The following is a 27,442-nucleotide window of genomic DNA, read 5'->3' on the forward strand; positions in this document are numbered from 1 at the left end:
GTGCTTGGGCCCCTGCCACCCACGTGGGAGATGCAGAGGAAGCTCCTGGCTCCTGGCTTCAGCTTGGACCAGCCCTGGCCATTGCAGCCATATGAGGAGCAAACCAGTGGATGGAAGATCTCTCCATCTCTCTCTTTTTCTCTCTCTCTGTAACTTTGAGTTTCAAATAAATAGATACATCTTTTAAAAAAATCTAGATGGTATCTCTTATAAAGATACATGCAATAATCCTCAACAAAATCCTAGCAAACCGAATCCAGCAACGCACAGCAAGGATCACACGGGCGACCCAGTGAGATCTGACACGGAAACACACGCAATGAGAGCCCAACAGGAAAAGCCGAGCACAAGCTTGCTCCAGGGGACTTCTGAGCTGCAGGCCACGGCCAACCCTCCTCGTGCAGCAAGGGCTGTCTTCCTGTCTCAGGCCTGCTGGGAGAGGGGGGAGAGCAGGGGGTCCCCACTGATCGTCTTCCAGGAGGAGGGGGCTCTCTCCTGTGGGTGGGTCGACGATGGTGTCCTGCTCTCCTCACCCAGCTGAGCTGCAAAGACGGGAGATGCGCTCACAGGCAGAGCTAGAAAGGACATTAGCTACAAATCACTCCCAGCTCCCACTCCACAGACGGGGAGAACTGAGGACCGGAGGCAGAGGGAGTTGGTGATGGGAGCTCACTGACGGGCGCCTCATCTCCCGTCCGAGGCTCCTTCCCCACTCCAGCCATGACCACCGCTGTCCTGCTACTCAGAGAGGACACAGTTGCTCTGGCTGACCTGGCCACCCATGCATACCTGGGAGATGACACCGACAGTAACAATAACAGCCAACACTACAGAGCACCGCTCCGCTAGGCAACGGGCTAAGTGCACGTTAAGGTGTTTGCTTCTCGGAGACCCTACTAGGCACACTTGTCAGTGTTCCCATTTCATGGGTGTAAACAGTCAGGGTCGCTCAGCTACTAAGGGGCGGCAGCCTGCTCTCTGCACGACTGATTTCCGACTTTCTTAGAGAGGGATAAGGAAGGCAGCTTACGGCCTGGCGGCAGACACGAAGGTGCTCACCGGGGGAACAGGTGTCCCTGCGCAGGGGTCACCACTGCCGGGAATGTCCTGGCTCAGGGATGTGACTCCAGGGTTCGGTGTTGCTCCTGAACCTGGAGCGGTGCTCACCGGAAGTTTCGTTTGTGACCGGGAGAAGGTGGACCAAGGGACTCGGCCGTGTAGGGCTTCCTTCCTGTAGAGCTCCTGGGCTTTCGGGAGGGACCCCAGTTCTGGGACTCCGGGCAGCGTCCTGTGTCTGAGCTCACAGGGCACAGCTGTCAGACGTCATGTCACCTCCCGGTGTGGCTCCTGGGACAGACCCGAGTCTTGCTCGCCTCTCGGCCGCCACGTGCTTTCTGAGCCCTCTCTACACTCTGCAGAAAGGGGTCCTAGATGTTCTCTGGCCTGTGTGTGCGGGGAGGGGGGGCTGGCAAGGCGATGCCCACCTCTGCTCTGGCGTGCGAGGCGTCTGAGCTCACTGTCAGCCTGACAGGTGGCTCGGGGCCACGGGCCCCTACTGACCACCCCCAGCAAGACTAAGTACACCTCAGCTCCACAGTGAGGCAGACCGCTTCCCACAAGGACAGGCAACTGCAGCCTAAGATGACGGTGCACACCCTGACCTGCAGTCCCCGGGGAATCTGGCCACGGAGTGAAATGGCCTCCCTGTCTCCTTCGTCAACCCCGCCCTGGCTGCCGGCCACACAGGCACCCAGCTGGTGCTCTGTAGAGTGGTCCCTGGATTCCGTCCCAGCCCACCCCCTGACCCTCAGTGGTGTCGTGGGGACAGCGCCGGCAGGACACCTTCATGTTGTAAGTGCAGAGTGCGCAGTGCCAGGGAGTCGTGCCCGCTGGCTTTGCCCAGGCTGCAGACCTGCAGAGGCAACCTCTAGGGAAGGGTCGTGGTGCTCCTTCGTGCCTGGGGTTCTGTGATGCCCCTGACTCTTGGCCCCCTTGGGACATTGCACCCTAGAAACCTCACCCCTGGCCCCTTTGAGTTCTCTACCCACAGTAGGAGGTCAGGCAGAGCTGCTGAATGCGAGGTAGCACACAGTGTGGGTCGTGGCCAGACTTCTGGTGAACTCCGCCCACACTGGGCATTTCTCGTGTACTGTGAACGCTTGGCAAGGCTTCTGAGAGTGGGCGCTCGTCCTTGGCACCCATGAACTTGAAGGAGTGCTGTCTGCGAGGTGAACGCGGGTGCCGGCGGCCTCACACTGAGCTTGGCCCCTGGGGTGCATGACCAGCCTCTTCTAAAACTGTTTCCGCGGTTGGCTCGGGATGAAAGGAGACCCCGATCATCTGCCTTGAACACCCCCCTTTCCGGGGAGCCCGTCTCTCGTTCTCTGTCCTCATTTTCCTCTTTGGAAAACCATGGGGGGGGGCTCCAGGGTCACGTGTGTAGGGGACAGGACAAGCAGATGTCTGGTTGCACACGGAAGGGACTGGCCGGGATGTGACATGTGCACACCTTTGCTTTGAGAGAAGATCCGCCTGCTGGCAAAGCAAAGGAGAGCGAGACACGCAGACGCCACCGCTAGCCAGGCGGGAGACTCCAAGGCCGTGATGCGGCCCCGGGGCCACGCTGCGGGAAACGGTTCCCGAGTGGACGACTCTCGAGCTGCAGGTCCCTGTGGGCTGCCGCCGCCCCTGCTCACCCCCTGCAGTCTGTGATCTGTCCCAGGCTCTTCGGTGGCTGAGTCAGCTCTGCCCAGGGCGGACGGGGCTGGAGGGCCACGAGGTGGGGTCCTCTCTACACATACGGGGACTTCCCCAGTGAGGCCATCTCACCTTCCAGACACCCAGGGGATCCTAAGGCACTGGAGGTCGGGACCCGGCCACGCTGTGGTTTTGGGTGCTGTGGATACTGCTGTCTGCCCAGAGTCTCCCACTCGCAACACAGAAACAGATCCCACCGTTCCTCACTCCCCTTTGGACACAGGACACACGCAGGCACGCACGCACGCACGCACACTTCGGAGACGCCTCCCTCAGACTGCTGCGAGTGAATGAACACCTGTCTGAGGATTCACGCTAAGGTAAAGCAAGGAGACCTGGTGGCACCATGCACTCCACACTTAGAGAAGTGAGGGGCAGGGACAGAGCAGGGGGAGGTGTCCTACCAGGCTGTCTCGTGCTGTTTGGGGATGGGGGTGTGGCGCACGTGCGTGCCTTACACGGCTCCTAAGAGCCAGCCAAACTCAGCGGCTGCCTTCCTTCTCTGGACACCCCCCCCCCCACTCCCTCGGGTGTCAGTGGCCCTCCCTCCCGCCAGGGGGCGTGGTCTGTTCCCGGGGTTAGTGACCACAGAAGCAGAAGCAAGCCCCAGCCCAGGGGGCCCTACCATGTCGCTCTGAGACTGCGTGGCCCCGTACATGGTGATCCCGTTGGAGGGCGCTGCTGGCTGCGGGGTGTCGGGCTGGATGTACCCTCTCCTGTCAATCAGGCTGCAAAGAGAGAAGAGGCGTGCACGGGAGGATGAGTGAAGACGGCCAGGGCCACCAGCAGCCCCCAGCGGCTGGAAGAGGCGGGGACGGCCCTCCTCGGAGTCTTGGAGACAGCCGGGCCCTGCCGACGCCCCGACTTCAGCCCCTGGCCTCCAAACCCTGATGCAGGAACTTGCCGCTGCTGCCAGCCAGCCCAGCATGGCTCCTGGCGATGGCACCCAAGAAATGCAGGACTTAGGCCTACACTGCCTGGAGAGAGCCCGCCTCCCCCCGACCCCTGCCGCCCCAGAGGGCTGCACTGGGCAGAGGCCTGCACAGGGGCAGGGGATGCAACTGGGGGTCTCCAGGGAAACTCTCAGGAGGGTCAGGCCAGCTTCTAAGACTCCAGGGCCTCCTCACTACAGTCAGGTCAAGGGGTGGGCAGTGTCCCCGCTCAGTGACTCGGGAGTTCTGATTCACCGGAATGACATAATTTTGGAGAGAATCAAAGCACTTGGTTGCTCGTTTGGTGACAAGAGAGACAGGAGGACCTCAGGGCGTTTCACCAGGGTAGAGAGAGCTTGCCTGGGAGAGGCTGTCGGGGTAGGGGGAGAAACAGCCAGCACCTGCCTGCCTCCTGCCTGGTCACAACTGCAGCCCTCAGACCTAGGGAGGTCTCCCCCCAGCCCCTGGTCCTCCCCGAGGTCACGAGCCCCTCCTCATCCTCACGTGCAAACTCAGCTCCTCCCCTGACAAGCCCGGCCCCGCCCTGCCTCAGGCCCTGCACACGCTGTCCGTCTGCCCGTCCTTGCTGTCTGTCCACACTCTGCTTCTGCCTACCGTTTAGAACGGGTCGCACCTGGGATCCGCTCCTGGGTGCCCTCAGAGCCTTCACCACGCACTTCCGGCCTTGACAGCCCCGTGGCCGTGAGACCACACCCTTGGTGGGGACATTGCACCTTGCATGGAGCTGGGTGACAACACGTGGCCAGTGGCTAGCGGCCAAGTGAGTTCTTACCACTGGTTGGACCCCTGAGGCCAGTCCACGGAGGCCTGACACTGACATTCCCCTTGAAGACTGGCAGGAGGCCCCCTCCTCAGCTGTCTGTGTCTCACACTTCTGTGACACCATGCAGGAGCTGAATGTGGGTCCTTGCGCTCCTGGCACACAGGCCACCAGTGAGAACCACAGGACACTTTCTCTCCCCAGCATACCGTGCGCCATTCAAGAGCAGGCTGGAGGCGACATAAGCACGTGGTCTGTCCCCGCGTTAGCGGGCGGCCCAGGCTGGGGCACCTGGGCCATGTCCTGGCCCCCCTGAGGACAGGGGTTGGATGAGGCAGCTGAGAGACAAACACCACCCCCTCTGGCTTCTGCCGTTCCCGGGGAGCTTGCGAGCCAGGTGAGAGCTGAGCGGCCCCTTTCCTGTGCAGGTCCTGGGGCCTGTTACAGTAATCCCCCAGAGACAGGCAGCTCCAGAACTGCAAAGCAGCGTATGGGGTCTCAGCTATCAGGATGCACCAGCCAGCTTCTAGCTGGGGACCGTGCACGGCGTCATGTAGACAAGCCTGCGGCTCCATGACACCTGCTTCTGTGTCCCCTGAACACTGGTGGCCTGGCGCTGCCCCATTCACAAACCGTTCGAACAAACCCTTTAACACGACTCAGTTCACCGCTGAACAGCGGTTCAGGGGGTACCAGGGGGCCGTTCTAGAGAAATGCCCCCTAAAGGAACTTGGATTTGGGAAAGAACACGGCCCAAGTGGCAAATGCAATCCACTTGTGGAAGGGCTGGGACAGAATTTGCTCCATAAACGAGATAAAGCAGGAGTGAGGAGCCGGGAGATCCGTTTGGGCAGAGTGGGAGCCTTCTCTATCCTGCCCGGGATCAGGAGGGGAGCGGAGGCTCTGACGCGGCCCAGGCTCCTCCTACTTCACGGCCTGTCCCCACTCTGCACAAACTCACAGGGTGAAGTCCAGCTTTTCTGCGGAGCTGTCAGCCTATGGAGCCCCGACAGGGTCCCCGGGTGAGGAGCGGCTGGAATGCCCAGGCGGCCCCTGCACCTGGAGGTCTTGCCTGTCCCCTCCTGCCAGGCCTTCTCAGAGCAGGTTCTGAGGGGCAGGTTAGGGGTGCCTGGACACCCCCTAACTTGGTGGTAGCGTGGTCCACAGCAGGCCTTCTGCAGCCTGTTTCCGCATCTGTGGGCTCGCCCAACTGTGGACTGAAAATATTAAGGGCAGAAAATACATGTGCACCAAATACGTGCACCGCTTTCCTTGTCATCACCTCCAAGTGACACAGTCTAAGTGCCGTTGTCATGGCATTTACGCTGTGTCAGGCTTTTAAGGAGATGATTTAGAGCACAGAGGAGGATGTGCGTGGCGTGGGTTATATGCAAATACCATGCTCCCCCTTTTAAAAAAGAATTGCTTATTTGAAAGGGAGAGAGAGAGATTGATTGACTGATGATGATTTCTTGGGCCACCTCTGCTGCCCCACAGGTGCACCGGCAGGAAGCTGGATCAGAAGCGGAGGAGCCAAGTCTCAAAGCACGCACTCTGATGAGGGATGCAGCAGTCCCGAGTGGCGGCTTAACCCGGGTTGAGAGACAGCCCCGAATACTGCGCCATGTTACATGGGGGTCTGCGGCATTCTGGGAGTGTGGTATCCGTGGGGTGGGGTAGGGGGAGCAGGAGGGAGGGGGACGACTGTAGTGGGAACCATATTTCTAGGCCAAAGCTGGAAAATGACCAACTTCTTGTCCCTCAGTAGCACCGCGGCTGAGTCCAAACAACAACAACCCAACACCAATAACGAACGGCCTTGGAATACAGGAGGTACTTCAAAAAGCTCACGGAAATTGGGATCAGAAGATGAGTGGATGTTGGTACAAAAGTTTTTTGAAATCCATGCATATGGAGCTGGCGCTGTGGCACAGCAGGTTGATGGCCTGACATGAGGCGCTGGCATCCCCTGTGGGCGCTGGTTTGGGACCTGGCTGGTCCACTTACAATCCAGCTCTCTGCTATGGCCTGGGAAAGCAGTAGAAGATGGCCCAAGTCCTTGGACCCCTGCACCCATGTGGGAGACCTGGAAGAAGCTCTAGGCCCCTGGTTTCGGATTGGTGCAGCTCCGACCATTGTGGCTAACTGGGGAGTGAACCATCAGATAGAAGACCTCTCTCTCTCTCTGCATAACTCTGACTTTCAAGTAAGTAAATAAATATTTTTAAAAAATCTATGCATAGCTTTTTTGCATAATATACACTTACTCTATGAACTGTCTGAAGAACTCTTATATACATGTTCTTAATTAATCTTCTGCACCTAAATAAACTTACCTTTCGTTTCCATTGTCCATGAACTTTTTGCCTGCTTGGACTCTTCCCCCTTTCTGTGTGCTGCTTGTACTCGCCTAACACAGGGTCACTGAGGCTGGTCACGGAACACAGGCTGTATCCTGTGCGTGCCCTCGGTGAGGCTCAGACTCAGGGCCCACTTCGGAAACAACCTGGCAGCTGGCATGTTGCGTCCCGGGTTTGGGTCCTGACTAGCCGGCACTCACCAGCTATGTGGCTTTGGATGCGCGATTCGAACTCTGTGCCTCAGTCTCCCCATCCATAAAATGGGAGACAGCAGTCTCTACCTCTTAGGCACAGAATGGGGATTCAGAAAGTCAGTCCATGCGGAGCAGGCAGAGCAGGGCCAGTGAGTGGCAGCGGCTGTGGTGACGACCACTGTCGCACTCAGCTTCTGCGGCCCACGTGGCCCCGGCCCTGAGCTACTTTCTACCCCGGACCCCTCAGCTTCCAGCGCTCACTGCTGTAGGTTTCCCTTGTCATGCGGGTCACAGCACCCTGCTGGCGCACACGGGGGCAAGCGCAATGAGTCACAGTGTCACTGGCCTTGATTCATCTATTTCGAGGTTTCAGATATTTGCCCCGAATCTGACCTAAAAAAAGGTGTGACGAGTGACACACCAAAGGGGACCAGAGCCCTCGTGTGCAGCACGGAGTGCAGAGCTGTGCCAGCAGTGACCTGGCGGGTGTGGCCGATGCCGGCGGCTCCGGAGGTCTGTGGGGGGGGGGGGTTCTTCCTTACCTGGGAGAGATGGGGCCACACAGGGCGACACAGCAGTTGGTAAAGATATTTCCGTAGCTGTAGGGGTTGTAATTGTCTTTCCCTCTTTTATTGGACCAAGATCCTTTAATCTGGAAGAGAAGCAGACTCCGTGACACACGGTAGCCTTCAGGGCGGTGCCCCAGAAACACAGAGGCTCAGCAAGGGGGCCAAACACGGTGGGGGTTCCTGTACCAGGGGAGCCGAGGGGCTTGGCTCAGGGGAGACGGGCATTTCCCCCAAACGGGGAAAACACCCCCAAATGGCAGCTTAGACTGGGGCGAGAGACATTCTCTGGGGACAGCACTCTTTCATGTGTCCTGCATGGGGCCAACATGGGACCAACATGGGACTAACATGATGCTGACACAGTACCAACACGGCCCTGAGAGGCCGTCATCCAGACTGTGAGATTGAGCCTTGAGGTGTTGCTGAAACCATGCGTTGTATGGATTCTGACTCCAAAGCTACCAAACACGAAGAGCTATGTTCTTGGCCTGTGTCCTATTGGCACCCATTTTCTCATGCCTTCCCCGAAGGGGCCTGACCTGTCCTGAGACATTCAGCTTATGCATGGGATTTAACAGGCTGTGTCCGACCCCACGTGCCACGGGGCGAGAGGAGCAAGGCCAGCGAGCAGCGCCTGCTACCGTTCTGTCCCGTTTCTATGCCTGCGTCTTGTGTTTAGTACAGGCAGGGAAACACCTGATAAAAGGGTTAAACTAAACAGACTGAGACGGGAAAGGCACACTCATTGGGTCGGCCTGCGGTGCCACTCTGCCCTGGTTTCTCCTTGTCAGGGGAAGGGTGACCAGTTAAGCAGAGCCGGTGTGGTGGCATAGCACAAGTCCCAGCTCCACTTCCCGTCCAGCTTCCTGCTTGTGTGCCTGCGAGGGCAGCGGAAGACGGTCTCCTGCCACCCTTGTGGGAGACCAGAAGCTCCCGGCTCCTGGTTTCAGCCTGGCCCAGCCTCGGCCATTGCAAACACTAGGGGAGTAAACCAGCAGATGGAAGATCTCTCTCTGTCTTCTTCCCTCCCCTCCTGTAACTCTGTCTTCCAAATAAATAAATATTAAAAAAATTCTTTACAAAGGAGAGAAAGCATCTCTTCCCAGAGTCCTCACTCGGCCAACCTCAACATCTAACCTGCAGGACCAGCAACCTCTGCTGGTGACCCGCGGGAATGCCCCTGGGCACACTTCCAGCCCACACCGCGTTCCCCATGGGCGTGGGGGCAGTCGACCCCTAACCTCTTCATCCCCCCCACCCCCCACTGAACACAACAGACCCCACCCTCGGCCCACGCCGGCTGCAACTTACGTCCTCGTTGGTTGTCTGGTTGGAGCTGATCAGGTACGTGTGGAATCCCGAGAGGCCGACGATGGACCAGACGGAGAAGAAGCACACCACGGCTTCCAGCACGGTGACCGAGTCAAGGAGGCCAACGGAGGCGGGCGGCTGGACACTGGGGGTGACAGCTGCCCGGCACCCTGCCCTTCCCCCGGCACCCGGCTTCTCTCTACGCAGAGGGAGGCCTCCCTGAGGGTGGGGACCGTCAGATCCTCCTGTCCCCACTGTGAGGGGCTGCATGGCTGGCTCCCTGAGTGTCACTTATGCATGCTGTCCCCGACACTGCTCTGTCACATGTCCCCGAGACTCCACGTGCAGCCGTGGCCGGGTCATCCCAGCCAGGAACGGCACTGCTTCCAGCTGGCTGTGGCTCTGGCCGTCCGTGAAAGGCCACCTCCAGCAGGGACGGGAGTTCTGCTCGACACTGCGGCCCTGCAGGTCTCTCCCGCAGGCAGGCTTGTGAGGCCCAGAGGCCTCTGCCCAGCCGGCTTATAGAGCAGTGCCGGGTGACGCCCGACTAAGGGGGGTGGGGCACACTCACACAGGGGCCATTTGTGCAGGGCTGTGTTCAGCGCCTTGGCAGGTAACTGAGAACCAGAAATTCTCACAGGACAGGAATGGGAGGAGGGCTACAGCCCCACACACGAGACACAGGAGAAAGGCCCAGCACTCCCCACCACATGAGACCCACCCACCAAGAGTGTGGTGACTGAAAAAGGCCAGAGAAATCTTTCTGTCCCGCAAATGTCTATCAAATACCATTTATGGGGTAGGCGTGCGGTCCGGTGATTAAGATCCTGCGTGGGACACCCACAGCCAGAACACAGTGCCCGGGTTCAAGTCCTGGCTCTGCTCCCAAGTCCAGCTTCCTGCTGATGCACACCCAGGAGGCAGCAGGTGATGGCTCAAGGACTCGGGGCCCCGCCACCGACATGGGAGACCTGCATTGTGGGCCCCACTTCCGGCTTCTGCCCAGCCCAGTTCCAGCTGTTGCAGGCATTTGGGGAGTGAACCAGTGAACTGGAGATCTCATCTGTCTGCCTGCCTTCTGAACAAATTAAAAGAAACAAATTTTAAAAAAAGTTAAATTCTATTTACAGAGACACAGCTGTTTCTGTAAATCATGGCTCTGGGAGTCTCAATAATGCCAGGCTGGAGCAAGCAACGCCGCTGCTGCCCTGCGTTTCCAAGGACGGAAGCCGCTCAGCTCGCACCCTAACACCAGTCACAGGTTTTTCTGGACTGGGTACAATTCATCTATGGGCTACAGAACTGAATGCACAACCCAGTGTGGTGCCCCAACCCGCCCCATCCACAACCACGACACATGGCACTGTCAGGCACAGCACAGGTGGGGTCAGGGGTAGTGTGGATCTGGAGGGGACAAGATCCCTGGCTGCCACCAGCCTGGGCCGTGTCTCCACTTTCCCCAGGGTTACCCCAGTGGGCAGATGGCCATGGTGGGAGCCTGTGGTGGACAAGGGGACACACGGGCGGTGGCCCACACTGCAAGGATGGTCTTGGCCCATCTCCAGGCCACTGCTCCCCCTGCAGGTTTCATCCCAGGAGGAGGCACTGTGACTGGGGCTAGGAATCTAGACGGCTTCAAGCAACAGCACCACCACCACCACCACCTCCACCACCACCAGCACCAGCACCACCACCACCACCTCCATCATCACCACCACCACCAGCACCAGCACCACCACCACCATCACCACATCCACCACCACCTCCACCACCACCACCTCCACCTCCACCACCACCATCACCAACACCTCCACCACCACCAGCACCACCACCACCACCACCACCAGCATCACCATCACCTCCACCACCACCACCTCCACTACCACCATCACCACCACCACCTCCACCACCACCACTACCACCATCACCACCACCACCTCCACCACCACCAGCACCACCTCCACCACCTCCATCATCACCACATCCACCACCACCACCACCACCACCACCTCCACCACCACCACCACCACCTCCACCATCACCACCACCACCTCCACCATCACCACCACCACCTCCACCATCACCACCACCACCAGCAGCACCAGCACCACCACCAGCAGCAGCGGTGGCTCTCTGTGGCTCAGAAACACATAGACTGCAGTGCCACCAGGGGAGAGGCACGGTGACCAGAATCCATGGGAGGGCACCAACAGCAGCCCACTTCTGTGACCCCTCCCCAGCCGGTCGCACAGCAGGTCTCACACGGCCTGACTCAACCCTCGGAGCAACCCAGGGAGAGGTGTGGTTTCCAGCCAACAGATGGGGAAACTGAGGCAGAAAGATTTGCCTAAGACACAGCAGAGCTATGTGGTGGAAATTTGCTCTGCCAGTACCACAGCAGGGCCTGTGGCTGCCCCTTTCCTCATTCTAGCTCAGGATTGGGGGGACCCACATCCAGACCACACGTCTCCTTGCTGACCCGTGGCTGCACGCTGAAGACGTACATACACTTCTCTTACCTGCATCAAAACCCATCTGCTGATTTTTAAAGAGAGGCAGGAGGAACCAAGCCAACTACCCCCGGACGAAAGGCAGGAGGCAGCTGGGTTTCAGAGCAGCTGGCACCAGGGTCCAGGCGGGAGCAGCTGCCATGGACAGCCTTGCTCTGCCCCATCCCCCAACAGGACAACGAGCCCCCCGGAGGCAGGGGGCTGGCTCTAAGTTCCCTTCAGCCCCTGGTCCCTGAATGTCCAAGACTGAGAGGTGTTGACCTACAGATGCCTACCTGGAGTCTGCGCCTCGTGGGTTCCAGCCCCAAGTGGGTGTCGCGTGGGAGAGTGGGGAAGGAGCAGTCCCTGCCCTCAGCAAGGGCGGGAGGAAGGCAAGGGGAGACGCCTGGGAGCCATGCGGATGGTGTCAGGAGGACCATAAAAGGTGAGATCATGTGACCATGAATCTGGAGCCTCTCTGGGTTCCAATTCTCAGAAAATGGCACAGGAACACAATTTTTCTGATGATTTCAGAAGCCTTAAATATACCCCCCCACACACACACACCATAGATCCGCATGGTCCCATGTTTAGATGCCCTGGTTTATTTTAACCCTCAGGTTACAGATAGGGAGCCACAGCTCAGAGGAGCGGAGCCACTCACAGCAGCTCATGCAGGGCAGAACTGGACCCGGTCCCGGACTCCTAGGAGAGAAGGAGCCGTCCCAAGGCCCTAAGGTCTGGTGGTGTAACCCTAAGGTCTGGTGGTGTCACCCAACAGGCACTTTGTGGGCTCCAGTGCTTGAAGCCGCGAGGTTGAGATGCCTGGGGACACCGATCCTCGGCCATCAGTCCCCACAGGCTCAGGGCCACCCTGCGTGGAGAACTGGTCTCTGCCACAGCCCATCTGCTCCTCACGTCCAGCCACGGAGGGTATGTGTTTGCTAACTGCCAAGTTCAGATAACACTTACGTGAAAAGTCTGTGAGTTTGTGTGAGCGTCCTTAAGAACCAGAATCCCTGGGGATCCAGAATGGGCAGCCAATGCTGATGTCCAGGGCTCTGCTGTGGTCCCCGACCCGAGCCTGTGCCCCAGGGCCTCTGAGAGAGAAGTGGGTACAGGGGCTCTGGGGCTCCCGAGGTGAGAAGATGCAGGTGGTCTGCAATCGTGTCCTTTTTTTCTTTTTTCTAACAGGCACAGTGGACTAGGCAGTGCTGTCTTCCGGGACGAGTGCTGACGGGAGAGCAGGTCCCTTTGCTCTCTGGCCAGAGCACATGCACAGCGCCCGCTGCTCCCAGGGAATCAGGGCCGGGTGCATGTCACCATCTTGCCCTCCTCACCAGGATGACACCTCAATCCCCAGACAGCCCTGGGACAACACAGCTGAGCCCTGCTGCCACAGCGCCCACCGCAGTGTCGGGGCTGGGGGCTGCTGAAGGGGGAGACCCGCCGGGGCCCCTGGCCACTGCCTTTCTCCAAGCCTCCTCTCCCGCATGCACGAACATCAGGCAACGAGCCCGTGAGGTCCTCCCAAATTAATCCAGGAGGTCATTGTGAGTCCCATCAAAATTCCAACTGTGATCTTAAAAGGTGACCCCTACATTCATCTAGATGACAGAGTATGTGAGGGCAGGTCAGACACTTCAGCAAAGAACCATCGCGGGGCGGGGAGAAAACATTTCTGGCCAACAAAGCGAGCCAGGTGCTGACAGCACCGGAGCAGCCACGGGGCCACGGCAGGACAGAGGCCACGGCCGGCCCCAGGGCCCGTGGCTTGAAGGCCTTTCCTGTGGGGGGGGGGGACAGGTGGCTCTTGGCCTCAGCCCAGCGACCCTCAGGGGCCCCAAGATGGTTGCAGGTCACCAGGTCTCCTCCAGGTCACCACTGTCTCCCTGCCGGTGCAGAAGCAGTGGTCCCAGTGTCCCTCTTGCCGTTTCTGGAGGCTGCCCAGGAAATGGTGCCCTTACTTGCCCGCAGGTGCAGCATGGCTGTGTGCATTCTTGTTCTAAAATCAGCTCAGTTTTTATTTCAAACATGACAGATAGCAAATATAATGATGTATTACACACACACACACACACACACACACACACGACGGTACTTTGAAAAGCGTGTGGAGCATGGAATTAAAATGTATTTACTGGGGCCAGCACTGTGGCATAGCAGGTTAAGCCACTGTCTGCAATGGGCACCAGTTCGAGTTCTGGGTGCTCCACTACCAATCCAGCTCTCTGCTAATGGCCTTAGAAAAGCAGCTTGGACCCCTGTACCCACATGGGAGATCTGGATCAAGCTCTTGGCTTCTGTCTTGTCCTGCCCTCGTCATTGTAGCCATGTGAGGAGTGAATCAGCGGATGGAAGATCTCTCTCTCTCTCTCTCTCTCTCTCTCTCTCTCTGTAACTCTGCCTTTCAAATAAGTAAATCTTTTTTTAAAAAAGTATTTATTTTTTGATGCAAAAAATTCCGACATCCATGCCTATGGAGTGGGGGTGTCTTCAAACACTTCTTGGAAAATGCCTATTAGGAAAAAACTATGCATGGATTTCAAAACCTTTTGCACCAAAATTCTTATTTTAAAATTAACTTTCCCATGAACTGTTTGAAATACTCTCATACAATAGCAACAGAAGCCCTTTGGGGTCCTTGATAATTTTTTAACATTAGAAAGGAGTCTGGAAGCCAAAATATTCGAGAGCTGCTGGGATAGAAGTGGCAATGAGGCCGGATTTCAGCTCACACCAATCACACCACAGACAAATCCCCATGCCGAGCGGGGGAAAAGCAATGCACAGACATTAAAGGAAATATCTGTGTAACTTTGGGGAGAAGATGTAAGACACACAACTTAGGAGCTACAGAGTACAAGATTGTGTTCATTAATAAATTTAAACATTTTTTGTATAAAATAGTAAACTTAAAAGGAAAGTGACAGATTAAGAGAATTATATTGGCAAAAGATACTACTCCTGAGAATACATAAAGAATGCCTACCTGTTACTACAAAAGATACAAAACAACCCAATTTAAAAATGGGCAAAGGGATCACTTGGCCAGCAAGTATGAAAAGATATGCAACATTGGGGCCGGAGCCATGGCGCAGTGGGTTAATCCTCTGCCTGCAGCGCTGGCATCCCATACGGGCGCCGGTTCTAGTCCCGGTTGCTCCTCTTACGATCCAGCTCTCTGCTGTGACCTGGGAAAGCAGCAGAAGATGGCTCACATGCTTGGGCCCCTGCACCCACGTGGGAGACCAGGAAGAAGCACCTGGCTTCTGGCTTCAGATCGGTGCAGCTCTGACCATTGCGGCCATGTGGGGAGTGAACAAATAGAAAGAAGACCTCTCTCTCTGTCTTTCCCTCTCACTGTCTGTGGCCCTACCTCTCAAATAAATAAATAAAAATCTTAAAAAAAGAAAAGATATGCAACATCATTATCCAGAAAGTAGCAATTGGAACAGTGAGCTGCTTTTCTCCCCATCAGGTTAGCAAAGTTGCCAGGTCTGACAACACGCAGTGCTGGCGCGGGTGTGGGGACAGGAGACAGAACACAGAGGTGCAATCTCTACGGGACCATGTGGCATCTCTGTCAACATTTAAAACCCACTGCACCCTCAAGTCAGAGGCTGTGCACCTCCCTGTCCGTCCTAGAAAGAGAATACCATCTGTGCAGGAGGCACGCACAAGAACATTCACGACTTCATTTTTTTGAGCAGTAAAACCCCAGAAATCTAAATATTCCTCCACAGAAGAACACTACTCTGGAATTCTACAAAGCAGTTTAAAAAGGAACGTGGAAGGTCCCTACACCGACATGGAGACAGCTCCTGGAGGTACTCAAACGCCCGACTACAGCACAAGGTAAGGAACAGGCGCTCTGAGGTCCGGGCACTGCTCCTACCAACATTGCGTTCACGTCTGATGCCCCCCTAGGTCATCACGGAAGGACGCACACACCCACGAGGATGCCCACAGAGGCCCGGAGGAAAGGGTCAAGGGCATGCCCCTCCTCATGTCTGCCCGTCTGCTGTCTTTACAGAGACAGCATCTTCTTGGGTGATGCCAAAACCAAACCACAATCTGATGCTTACTCTTCACACAACTGCCTCCACCCCACTGGTGAGGGGCCGTGGGGCTGGGGGTAGAAGGCCCGGGTTTGCACTCTGCGGCACTGCGGAGCACACACCAGGATGTCAGTTAGGTTCTTGGAGCAGGTGCACCTGTGCTGTTTTCTGGCGTTCCTCTGAGAAGCAACAGATCACAGGATGGACAGGTCAGCGAGAGCCAGTGCTGCCTTCATTCCTGCTCCACTGTGACACACGGTGGCCCTTCTGTGGGTGCCTGAGCCTCCTGCCCAGTCCCATTCAAACAGGTGCCTGGCGCCCACCAGGCCACCAGGCTAAGCTCGTAATGAATGCAAATTGGGGATACAAGGGCTTCCTGGCAGAAGCCTCCGCCAACGAGGAATCAATTACCGTTGCTTTGCCCACCGCACAAGGGCCTTTTCATTTCGGAAGTGCTGCACGACAAGTCGTGATTCCAAATGACTGTAATCTCTTTAATTGGATGTTAACGCTACGTTAGCTGAAACACGGAGCGCGGGCACGCGAGCCCCTGCCGGGGGTCTTCCTCTAGGGTGCCCATGGCCGGCGGCTCTCCCAGCGCCTGCTCTCCCCAGGGTCCGTCCACAGGTGCACCCCCCAGGGCCTGAGGAGGCTGCGGGGAGCATTGGCTTGTACCTTCTGTGATGTGCACCACCCTGGCCAGGCAGCTGACGCCCCCTCCTGCGCAGGGAGCTACACAGAGGATCCCCGAGGTTCTGCGGGCTCACGTGGGGCTCACGCACGCATCACTGCTGAGTTTGTAGACACATCTCAGCCGGCTCGCCCTGAGCCAGCACCGGGTGCCTCCCCTCCCACCACCACCATTTACCCCGGGGCACCCTGGGCGGAACCCACAGGATTGAGGCGCAGTCTCCCCTTAGCACAGATCCCACTGCTCTGCTTCTCCTGCTGAGTTGTCCCTTTGTCACAAACTTCCCGCTTGGGGGTGTGTGTCATTATTTCCCTCCTGCTGCTATTTGAATGTCCTTAAACCCAGAACAGAAACCCACTCTGAGGAGGACGCCATGCACCCACCCCAGTCACACGTGGGTGCCCAGTTCCACGCACCCCACCTCCTTCCCAGTCTTCAGTGAAGTCAGGGTTTGGGTGTCACTGCCCCTTCCCCATCTCCCCTGGGTGCCCCTGCGTCAAGGGCAGGCTGCCTCTCCCCCAGCCCCCTGCAGCACCCAGTCTTGCTCTGCTCTCCTCCCCCTGCCCCACACCCTGCACCCCTCCAGGCCTGGCCTGTTGTCGCCTCCCCGGGGTCACCTGGGCAGCCTCTCCTGATCTGACCCCCCCACCCCGGGCACAGTCGGTGGCTTTCACAGCGCCACAGGCTCTGCTTGGAGGCCCAGATCTCGGCCACAGCAGACCTCTGCATGCTGCCCACCATCCTGCCCTGCCCAGCCGGGGTCCTTCTCGACCTTGTAACCCACAGGTATGGGGCAGTCAGTCTCAGGGAAACCCCGCTACCTGTGCCCGTGCCTCCCACTAAACATTTCACCACCACCATCAGGGCATCCGAGGTGAGGCCGCAGCGGGCGCTCGAGTGGCTCGGAACAAACCTCCCTGTAGGGACTGGGGTGGACTGAGGGCCTGGCCTCACCTCCTTGGAGATTCCTTGCATCTCATTCCCTGGGGAAGACCAGACAGCTGGTGGGAGTCCAGAGCGGGGACAGCCTCGGGGCCCCTTCCCCGCCACCTCTGCTTCTGTGATAGGAAGATGGGGGGGTGCAGGGGGCGGCAGCCTAGGGGAGGGGAAGGGGGAGGCAGGACCGGCTACAGCCCCTGGGGCCAGAACTGCTCTTGCTGAGGCCACGCCTCCCCTCACTTCGGGCAGGGCCTCCACGGGTGTAGACGGGGAAGGAGCCTGCTGACCACCAAGAAAGGGCCAGGCCTGCTACCCACAGCTGCCGGGCTCTTCCCCCACACCGGTCCCAGACCCCACTCGGCCTTGGCTTCCCTGCCGTGGGCGAGCTGCTGGGTTAGGTGGGCCTTGGGGGGAGCCTGGGGCCCATCATGGTTGCCTTGCCTTGGTGTTCTGGAGAGCTGCGTGGCTGGCTGTCCTTAGCATTTTAGTCTCTAGTCTCACTTCCTCCGTGACACTGTGCTCACCTGGAGGTGTGACACAGCCTGGCCAGGGTCCTCGTTTCTCACTCACACGTGTTTACATCACGGCCAGGAGACCAGATGCGAGGCCATGGAAGGCCTGACCATACACGTTATTGTCCTGCCCCGGAACGCCCTGCAGAGGCCAGCTGCACAGGCGGGAAACCTCCCAGGGTTGGAGAACATGGACTTGACTGACTCCTGCTCTGGACATCTGCAGAGGCCGAGCGCGGGCAGCTCTGCCGTCCATCAAAGGCTCTAGAAGCCGAACCCCTCTGAGGAAAAGGCAGGACCCAGCCTCTTGTCCATCTCCCGCATCCCAAAGTGACCTCACCTGCACTTATCAAAAGACACTCACGGACATGAGGGAGTGACACGGCTGGCCCGACAAGGTTCTAACCACCGGACTCAGGGAGCCACTTGCTTCCACAGTAGAGAGGAAGCTTGATGGCTGGTATTGTCCAGAGGTGATTGTGTAGGGAATTCCAGGCCTGGGCAGGAGGTAACTGCCACGTGCGTGGACCCCAGACCCACTGGAGCCCCCCTGGCCGTCACAGATTGCCTAGAGAGCACAGCATCACCCACCAATCAGAGGAAGGTCACAAGCCCGCAGAGAGGCAGCAGGTGACGGCTCAGGTGCTGGAGCCCTGCACTCCTGTGGGGACCTGGAGGGAGTTCCGGGTTCCTGGCTTCAGCTGGCCCAACCCTGATTCCTGAAGGCACTGGGGAAGTGAAGCAGCAGATGGAAGAGACTTATCCCTCCCTGTTCCTCTGTCACTCTGCCTTTCAAGTAGATGGGAAAATTTTTAAAAATTTTATGGAAAAAGTGAATTAAAACATAAGTTTATTTTCATGCAAAAAGTTTTGAAATCCGGGGCCAGTGCTGTGACGTGGAGGGTAAAGCTGCCGTCTGCAGTGATGGCATCCCACATGGGCGCTGGTTCTAGTCCTGGCTGTTCCACTTCCGATCCAGTTCCCTGCTAATGTGCCTGGGAAAGCAGTGGAAGATGGCCCAAGTGCTTGGGCCCCTGCACCCATGTGGGAGACCTGGAGGAAGCTCCTGGCTCCTGGCTTTGGCCTGGCCCAGCCCAGGATGTTGCAGCCATCTGGGGAGTGAACTAGTGGATGGAAGACACCTCTCTCTCTCTCTCTCTCTCTGCCTCTCTGTAACTCTGACTTTCAAATATAAATCTTTGAAAAAGTTTGAAATCCATACAGTTATTTAACAATGCAATTTTTATTAACTTTTTGGAGACTCTCCATATGCAAGGATTTCAAAGAACTTTTGCATCAAAATAAGCTTATTTTTTAATTCGATTTTCCATGAATTTTTTCAAGCACCCTTGTGTGCGTGTAGGTGCACATGCATGCATGTTCGTCAGGATACTTGGGAAACGGAAGGAAAGGATAACGTGCATTTTCCATAAACTTTTCAAGACCCTCATATGTTCAGTCCATCAGAAGAGGGAAGGGAGTGGGCGTGGCCAGCTCTGCAGGGGCCCTGTCAGGGATGGGCTGAGACAGAAAACCTCTCACCTCCACCTGCACTTGAGCTGCCTGGCCTCAGGAGGCCACAGCCTGGTCCCTGGCACCTGTGAGTGTATCGCCCTGCCCGACACATGCAATGCAGCCTGCACACGTGACGGATGACACGGGTCAGGAGAGAAGATTTCTCCCGGAAGCCACCAGCATGGAGCCCATCTGGGGCGGGGGGGGGGGGGCACTGTTCCTGCTGAGGTCAGGGAAGTGGGTGAAGACAGGGCAGGAGGGATGCAGAGGGTGAGAGGGACCTGATCGGCGGTTCCTGGCTTTGAAGAGGAAGGGGCAGGAGCAGAGCCCCCAGAGCTGACAGCAGCCCCCTGCTGAGGGGCGGAAAAGGACCAGGACCTCGGTCCCTCGCCCATGACTTTGGTCCGTCAGCTGCAGAAGCCTGCGCCAGGCTCTCCCGAGAGCACTCGGATCCCAGAGGAGAGCGAGAGGTGGGGCCACACAGCTGCGTGGCGACGCAGGACGTTATTTTCAGCCGTGATGTGCATGGCTATGTCTCACAGCGGCCGCAGGCTCCCTGTGGAAGCAGTGGCCTGGGCCTCAGGGCCGCCAAGCCCCCAGGTGTGGGAAGAGTACGCACGCAGAGGCTGCGGCTGCGTTCAAAAGCCGGCCAGGGGACAACTCTGGCTCTGTCCCACGCGGGGGAGCTGCGGGGGCTGAACACAGGAGCGCGCCCACTCCATCTCCCCTCCGCACGCCTCCTGCCTGCTGCGGGCCTCTCTGGCAAGGTCAGCCCGTGCTGCCGCGCGCACTTCCGGCAGCAGCGCCTGTCTGTTCCCTTCCTGGGGACCGCGGCACCCTGGGGTCTGTGTTCCACGCTGTGCACGGCCAACCACAGTAACTAGCAGACCCACGTGGTACCAAGGAAGGTTCTGGAACAGCACACCTGTCACACACACTGTCACGGGAAGAAGCCCCCCGCCCCCCACGCTGTGCAGCTGAGTCCCTCACCCCTGTCCTGATCATCGGCCTCGTTAGCCAACTACTGACTGCACACAGGTGTCTGTAAACCATGGGGACCATCTGCCCATCAAAGTGACAGCAGACGGGGCCCCGCCTGATGAGCACACAGCCGCCCTGATGAGCACACAGCGATGCTAGCTTCCGGGGGTGGCCATGCGTCCACGCCTGGCTTTCTGGCTAACGCGCACCCTGATTTACCGGAGGCCGAGTCGCTCACGGAGCCAAGTGCTGGGCTTCCATCCCTCATGCAGCTGAATCTTGTTCTCTGGCTGCCTTACAGAATGGAAGCCAACAAGAGCCCTGGGCAAAGGCGAGGACGTGAGACCGTGGGAGGTCAGACCGCACCGCCCACAGCAGCGACGGAGAAACGCGGCCGCCGGGAAGGATATCTGGCAGGGCTGTCCTTCAGGGCATTTAGGAATCCTGTTTGCTGGGAACCTGCGGGAGCGAAACCGGGATTTAGTGTTGGACATCCAGCTGCAGGACGGACAGGCTCCTGCTGACAGCTCTCACTGGCTACAAAGCACGGGTCTCTAAAGCTCGGGGAAATGACAGCCTTGCTGCGGCTCCCAGCTGACGGATCAGAGCCTGCGGTCCCACTAGTCACTCACCAAGATGGCAGCTTCGTGCTAGGCCCAACACCTGCAGCACAGTTCCCCAGAAGTCACTGTTCTGAGGGCTCCTCTGTTTTCCTCATTCCATAGGAAAACAACACTGTGCACTTTCTTTTTCCATTTCCCCCTCAGTTTGCTACTCTCTGACCCCGGATGGCTTAGAAGTGAGGCAACCTGTCAAAGGCTTCTCTCTGCTCCTTGAGTAAACTGAGTCATGAGTTCAAGTCCGTTCCTGGCTCCTTCTGGGCTTCAGACATTTTAATGTGAGCGGTGTGTGCCCAAGGAAACGCTTCTTTAGGGCTTGCGTTCAGGAGCGTGTGACAAACAGCGATTCTTGCTGTGGGTCTGGACGGTGCACGTCCCGTCTCAGGGTGGCCCCGTGGGTCCCCCTGTGCCCTACGAGGCCTGGGGCTTCTGGGGACGGAGTGGGGCCCTCTTGCATTGTGCACGTGTGTGGTTTCTGACTGCTGCTCGGGGTCCTGTCCCGCTGTAGGAAGTGAAGCGGGGCGGGGCGGGGGGAATGGCTCGGCCCCTGCCGCCCCCCTACAGGGGCACATCTGGCCACACGGTGGGACAAGGGGCAGGGGGGGGTTGGGTCAAGAGCTACAGAGGATGGATGGGTGCTCGGGGCCTCCTTCTGCCTCTCTGTGAGGCTGGCAGGGTGCCGCCAGCACGCGGACGTGCTGCAGGGTTGTGGAGCAAATGCAATCTTGAGGCAAAACGACATTAAGAGAAGGGGTCTCTCTCCACTGTACTCACACCTGCCGCTTGCCTGCCCTCTCCTTCCTCCACGGGGAAACGCTGAGGCCATAAGACCCCGCCCCGCCCCGCCCCCACCTCAGCTCCTCAGACCTGCCTTCCACACTCAGAACCTGTGACCTGGCAAGGGAAGCAGGCGTGGGTGTGCATGTGTGCAAAGGTGTGTGAGAACAAGTGTAGGTGTATGAGTGTGTGTGTGAGACAGAGACTGTTAGTGTGTGTGCGCGTGTGTGTTCCCTGGCTTTCTGTGGGGGACCGGGCAAGTGAGAACTGGCTCCTGACACCCGGAACGCAGTGGCAAGGCCACCAGTCCCATGGGATGGCGCCCTGGGAGCACGTGTGGTTGTGAAAGATGACGCAGACACGCAGCGGGTAACTGCGCCTTCTCAGTGGCCCGCAGCGGGCGAGCATCTGCACTTCTCCAGCTGTGTCAACACTGCTTCCTTTAAGTGACGTGGGACAGCCTACGGACGCACAGACGGGGCCCTGGCTCCAGTCCTGCCACTTCCGGACTCTGACGTTGGGGGCCCGGGTGCCTCAGCCCCGGGGTTGGGGAGCAAAGCCCACCAAGGCACTGGCCCAGCACACACCTGCATGGTGTCACGAATGCGAGTCCCATGTGGACAGGTTACCGTCAGGGAGAATGGGACCTGGGAGTGATGTCCCTCTGGAAATGGGAGTCAGCCATTTCACGTCCAGAAGGCACTGATGTGAAACATGCCTGCACCTCCCACTCCCCCAGCCCACACGTGAGCCCCTCTGGCGCTCAGCACCCTCCACTGGTGGTTTGGGCGCAGCCGCAAGGGGAGGGAGGGAGATTTTGCTCAGATTCTCCCGGAACGGATCCAGAAAGGGGCTGTGCTCTCGCCAGTGGGTGGCCACCTGGCAGGAGTGTGGACCAGACGTAAAGCCAGCCTCTGCTGCGGCTAGTGGCCCTGTGATGGCTCAAGCCAGTTAACTTCCTTCTCATCACTCCATCATAGGAAAGTGGATGACCAATGGATAAAACAAATTCAGAGCTGTGGCCTTGAGAACGGGGAAGGACAAAAAGCCATTGCTTAGGCAGATACATGTAAAAACCATTCGTAGTCAGATCCAATGTTCACCAAGCTGGCCGCCTTTACGTGCTGGGGCTGGTTTACGCATAGCCCAGCACATAAGGGAACACGTTTTTACTCTATGGAGGTACGTGCACAAGAAAACCCTGTCTTTATCCCCATCCTTTTCCTGAGAAGGGGTAGCCCTGTGCGAGTAGCTGCCACTTTAAGGACAACACACTCTGCTACTCCATGGTGGTCACTGAGGCTCGGGTGCACTGTGCGTGATGTGGGGACGGCTCTTCTCAGGGTACCTGTGCAGAAGGCATGGGCACGGGTGTCACGGGCAAAGTCTGGTGAGCGGAGTGAAACCTGGTCCAGGTGTGACCCTGGACAGTGATGCTGCAGGGGGTGGTGGGGGGTGGGGCGGGGGGGCGGGGAGGTGAAGGGGGATGAAGGTGAGAAGTGAAACAGGGCTGGGCCGGAAGTGAGGAGGTGGAAAAGGTGAGAGACGGGGAGAGAGGAGAAAGAGAGAGCCCGAAATGACCAAAATAGTAAACCAAAATTAAACCAGGAAAGCAAAGTCAGGCCAATGGTTACATACGAAATCTGATTTCGCAGCATACTTACGAAGAATGACGTGGGTGATAACGAATGCAAATATAAAGACTGTCAGAAAAGACAGGGATAAAATAAACATATAAAAAAATCTGTAGTTTCTTTTCCCCACACAGTTGCCTACCCAGGGACAGTGGTGATCAAACCGTTCTGAAAGAGAGGCAGAAAAAAAAAAAAAAAGAAGTGGAAATCAGTTAATCAAGTGGGTTTTAACTTGAGGGAGCCCCTCCCGCCCAGCCAACACGCGGCACTGTCACACAACGAGATCCTACTGTGTGCTTCCCTCAGAGCATGCGCCAAGCGGGGCACTCCGAGAGTGGAAGTACTCTCCAACACACTAAACTAAAAGCAGGCGTTCACCTCCAGGGGCGAGGTGGGGAAACAGGAGGACAGGTTCTCATTAGAGTCAGAAAGGTGAACACGTTTCTCTTTCCTGCAGCACAGAGCCAGCTCCACAGGATGCTGAGGGCTGGGCTGGGCTGGCACCGGTGACTGTCTCCCACCCCCAGGGGCCACAGAGAGAGCTCACAGGGGGCCTGGGACGGGACACAGGGACAATTTTTTGTTCTCCCATTCCGGTTACCAATGTATCACATACATTAATCACACAATTGGTTTCCAACATTCCTGCGAGGAAAAGGATGACGCTGCCCTGTTTTGCAGATGAGCACGACTGAGGTGTAGGGAGATGGGAGACTGGCCAGCTCGGAGACAGTACAGCCAGAACTTGAGCCCAGGTGTCTGGGGGCTGCTGCCGGCTTCTGGTGCACAAGCACCCTGCAATGCCCGGGTGCCAGGCAGGGCACTGTCGCGCCACGGTACCTGAGGTGCCACCCCAGGGCTGCTCACCTTGGGGAGTCCACACAAGGTCTGTAATGCATTCGTGAGCTGCTTTCGCCCTTGCAAGATAAAGCAAAGGGCTTCTCCCTACTGCTCTGCGGATCTGTTCAGAGCGACTGTTCAGGGTTATCCTACCCCGCTCTGTCCTGCACCACAGGGGTGGGGTGGGTACATGGGGCACGAAACTCAGCTTTGTCCTGGGGCTCTTGACCAAGCTCACCTTCTACTCGGTTTTTCATTATCATCTATCTCTACGTGCTTGCAAACACATGGAGAAGGCTGTGTGAGATGTGACTATATAAATACAAACATCATAAAGCCAACCCGTCTTGGGTTTGACGTCAAATGCCAGCTCGCTTCTTGATAAGGGCCTGCGGACACGTCGGGGGCAGGACGACACAAGAACTGGAAGAATCCCCTTGGTGCAGCCATCTGAGCAGGGGCTCGAGGAGGAAGTTCTGAGCTTGCCAGCCGGGCGAGTAACTGCTATGGGTGTAGTCAGGGGGAGTTACAGGCTAAGCTGCCGGCTCCACAGAGCTGGAAAACTAATCCTTGGATAAAGCCCACTTCCCTGGGGTGGGGAGAGAGGGCAGTGACACACTGGGGCGACACTTTCGTGACAGACTCACATCATGATGGTCCTATCCAGGGCAGGCCATGGGCTCTGGGTGTTCACCAAGTGGCGGCAGGTGTGCCCACCCTGGTGGGCAGCCAGGCAGGTGGGGGAGGCCATGTGGGGACTCTCCGTGTCCTCACAGCTGGGCTGGGAACCCACCACTGCTCTAAAAACAACCTCGCAGTGCAAACAGCAGCAGAGCCCTTGTCTCCCCCTGGCACTGATCTACAGTCTGTACGGTGAGACGGCTGTACCAAGGGCGACAAGAGGAAGCAAACCGGAACCAGCCAGGCTTCTCGCGGACTCTTCACTGTGAGGACAGAACACGGGGATGAGAGCGTTGGTCCCCGCTGGGAACGCTCACCTCTAGATCCTGCAGGTGGTGGGGGCTGAACCCTGAGCTGTGGTGAGATCACTTCCCACCCAAGAAGGAGGCGGGACTGGGCAGCAGCATATGCACCAGGACCACCCCACCCGGACACGGAGGCCTGGCAGCTCCTGTAGGCCATTTCCACCGCCTCACATACCTGCTGCTGCCCCGCCCCTCACTCACCTGCTGCTGCCCTGCCCTGCACATACCTGCTCATGCACCTGCTGCTGCCCCGCCTCTCACACACCTGCTGCTGCCCCGCCCCTCACACCTCCTCACACACCTGCTGCTGCCCCGCCCCTCACTCACCTGCTGCTGCCCTGCCCTGCACATATCCACTCATGCACCTGCTGCTGCCCCGCCTCTCACACACCCCCACACCCCTGCTGCAGCCCCCTCACATACCCCCTCACACACCTGCTACTGCCCTGCCCCTCACACACACCCTCACACCCCTGCTGCTGCCCTCCTCACACACCCCTCACACACCTGCTGCTGCCCCGCCCCTCACACACCCTCACACACCTGCTGCTGCCCTCCTCACACCCTCACACACCTGCTGCTGCCCCCTCACACACCTGCTACTGCCCTGCCCCTCACACACACCCTCACACCCCTGCTGCTGCCCTCCTCACACACCCCTCACACACCTGCTGCTGCCCTCCTCACACCCTCACACACCTGCTGCTGCCCCCTCACACACCTTCTGCTGCCCCCTCACACACCCTCACACACCTGCTGCTGCCCTCCTCACACACCCTCACACACCTGCTGCCCCCCTCACACCCCTCACACACCTTCTGCTGCCCCACCCCTCACACACCCTCACACACCTGCTGCTGCCCCCTCACACACCCTCATACACCTGCTGCTGCCCCGCCCCTCACACCTCCTCACACACCTGCTGCCCTCTCACACCTCCTCACACACCTGCTGCTGCCCCCTCACACACCCCTCACACACCTGCTGCCCTCTCACACCTCCTCACACACCTGCTGCTGCCCCCTCACACACCCCTCACACACCTGCTGCTGCCCCGCCCCTCACACCTCCTCACACACCTGCTGCCCTCTCACACACCCTCACACACCTGCTGCTGCCCCCTCACACACCCCTCACACACCTGCTGCTGCCCCCTCACACACCCCCACACACCTGCTGCTGCCCCGCCCCTCACACACCCCTCACACCCCTGCTGCTTCCCCCCTCACACACCCTCACACACCTGCTGCTGCCCCCTCACACACCTGCTGCTGCCCCCTCACACACCCCCACACACCTGCTGCTGCCCCGCCCCTCACACACCCCTCACACCCCTGCTGCTTCCCCCCTCACACACCCCTCACACACCTGCTGCTGCCCTGCCCCTCACACACCTGCTGCTGCCCTGCCCCTCACACACACCTCACACACCTGCTGCTGCCCCCACACCCCTCACACACCTGCTGCTACCCCGCCCCTCACACACCCTCACACACCTGCTGCTGCCCCCTCACACCCCCTCACACACCTGCTGCTGCCCTCCTCACACACCCTCACACCCCTGCTGCTGCCCCGCCCCTCATACACCCCTCACACCCCTGCTGCTGCCCCGCCCCTCACACACCCTCACACACCTGCTGCTGCCCCCTCACACCCCCTCACACACCTGCTGCTGCCCTCCTCACACACCCCTCACACACCTGCTGCTGCCCCGCCCCTCACACCTCCTCACACACCTGCTGCTGCCCCGCCCCTCACACACCCCTCACACACCTGCTGCCCCCTCACACCCCTCACACACCTGCTGCTGCCCCCTCACACACCCCTCACACACCTGCTGCTGCCCCGCCCCTCACACCCCTCACACACCTGCTGCTTCCCCGCCCCTCACACACCCCTCACACACCTGCTGTCCCCTCACACCCCTCACACACCTGCTGCTGCCCTCCTCACACACCCCTCACACACCTGCTGCTGCCCCCCACACACCCCTCACACACCTGCTGTCCCCTCACACCCCTCACACACCTGCTGCTGCCCCCTCACACCCCTCACACACCTGCTGCCCCACCCCTCACACCTCCTCACACACCTGCTGCTGCCCCGCCCCCCACACACCCCTCACACACCTGCTGTCCCCTCACACCCCTCACACACCTGCTGCTGCCCTCCTCACACACCCTTCACACACCTGCTGCTGCCCCCTCACACACCTGCTGCTGCCCCCTCACACACCCCTCACACACCTTCTGCTGCCCCACCCCTCACACACCCTCACACACCTGCTGCTGCCCCCTCACACCCCTCACACACCTGCTGCTGCCCTCCTCACACACCCTCACACACCTGCTGCTGCCCCCTCACACACCCTCACACACCTGCTGCTGCCCCCTCACACCCCTCACACACCTGCTGCCCCACCCCTCACACCTCCTCACACACCTGCTGCTGCCCCGCCCCCCACACACCCCTCACACACCTGCTGTCCCCTCA

General features: G+C 58.6%; 1 protein-coding gene across 6 annotated transcripts in view; it reads right to left on the bottom strand.

Moving 5' to 3' along the window:
* Positions 1-27,442, bottom strand: part of ZDHHC14 (zinc finger DHHC-type palmitoyltransferase 14) — a 267,415-nt gene that overhangs the window by 8,453 nt on the left and 231,520 nt on the right. For all 6 annotated transcript variants that reach the window (XM_070073338.1, XM_002714972.5, XM_070073342.1 and 3 more), the window contains exons 4-8: positions 23,154-23,291; positions 20,503-20,551; positions 8,905-9,007; positions 7,567-7,676; positions 3,383-3,485 (exon numbers count right to left, since the gene is read on the bottom strand). In XM_070073338.1, coding sequence (XP_069929439.1) covers positions 3,383-3,485; positions 7,567-7,676; positions 8,905-9,007; positions 20,503-20,551; positions 23,154-23,291 — 503 coding nt within the window. The remainder of the gene's footprint in view (positions 1-3,382; positions 3,486-7,566; positions 7,677-8,904; positions 9,008-20,502; positions 20,552-23,153; positions 23,292-27,442) is intronic.

This window comes from Oryctolagus cuniculus, chromosome 5, assembly GCF_964237555.1.
Source record: "Oryctolagus cuniculus chromosome 5, mOryCun1.1, whole genome shotgun sequence".
Taxonomy (NCBI): Eukaryota; Metazoa; Chordata; class Mammalia; order Lagomorpha; family Leporidae; genus Oryctolagus; species Oryctolagus cuniculus.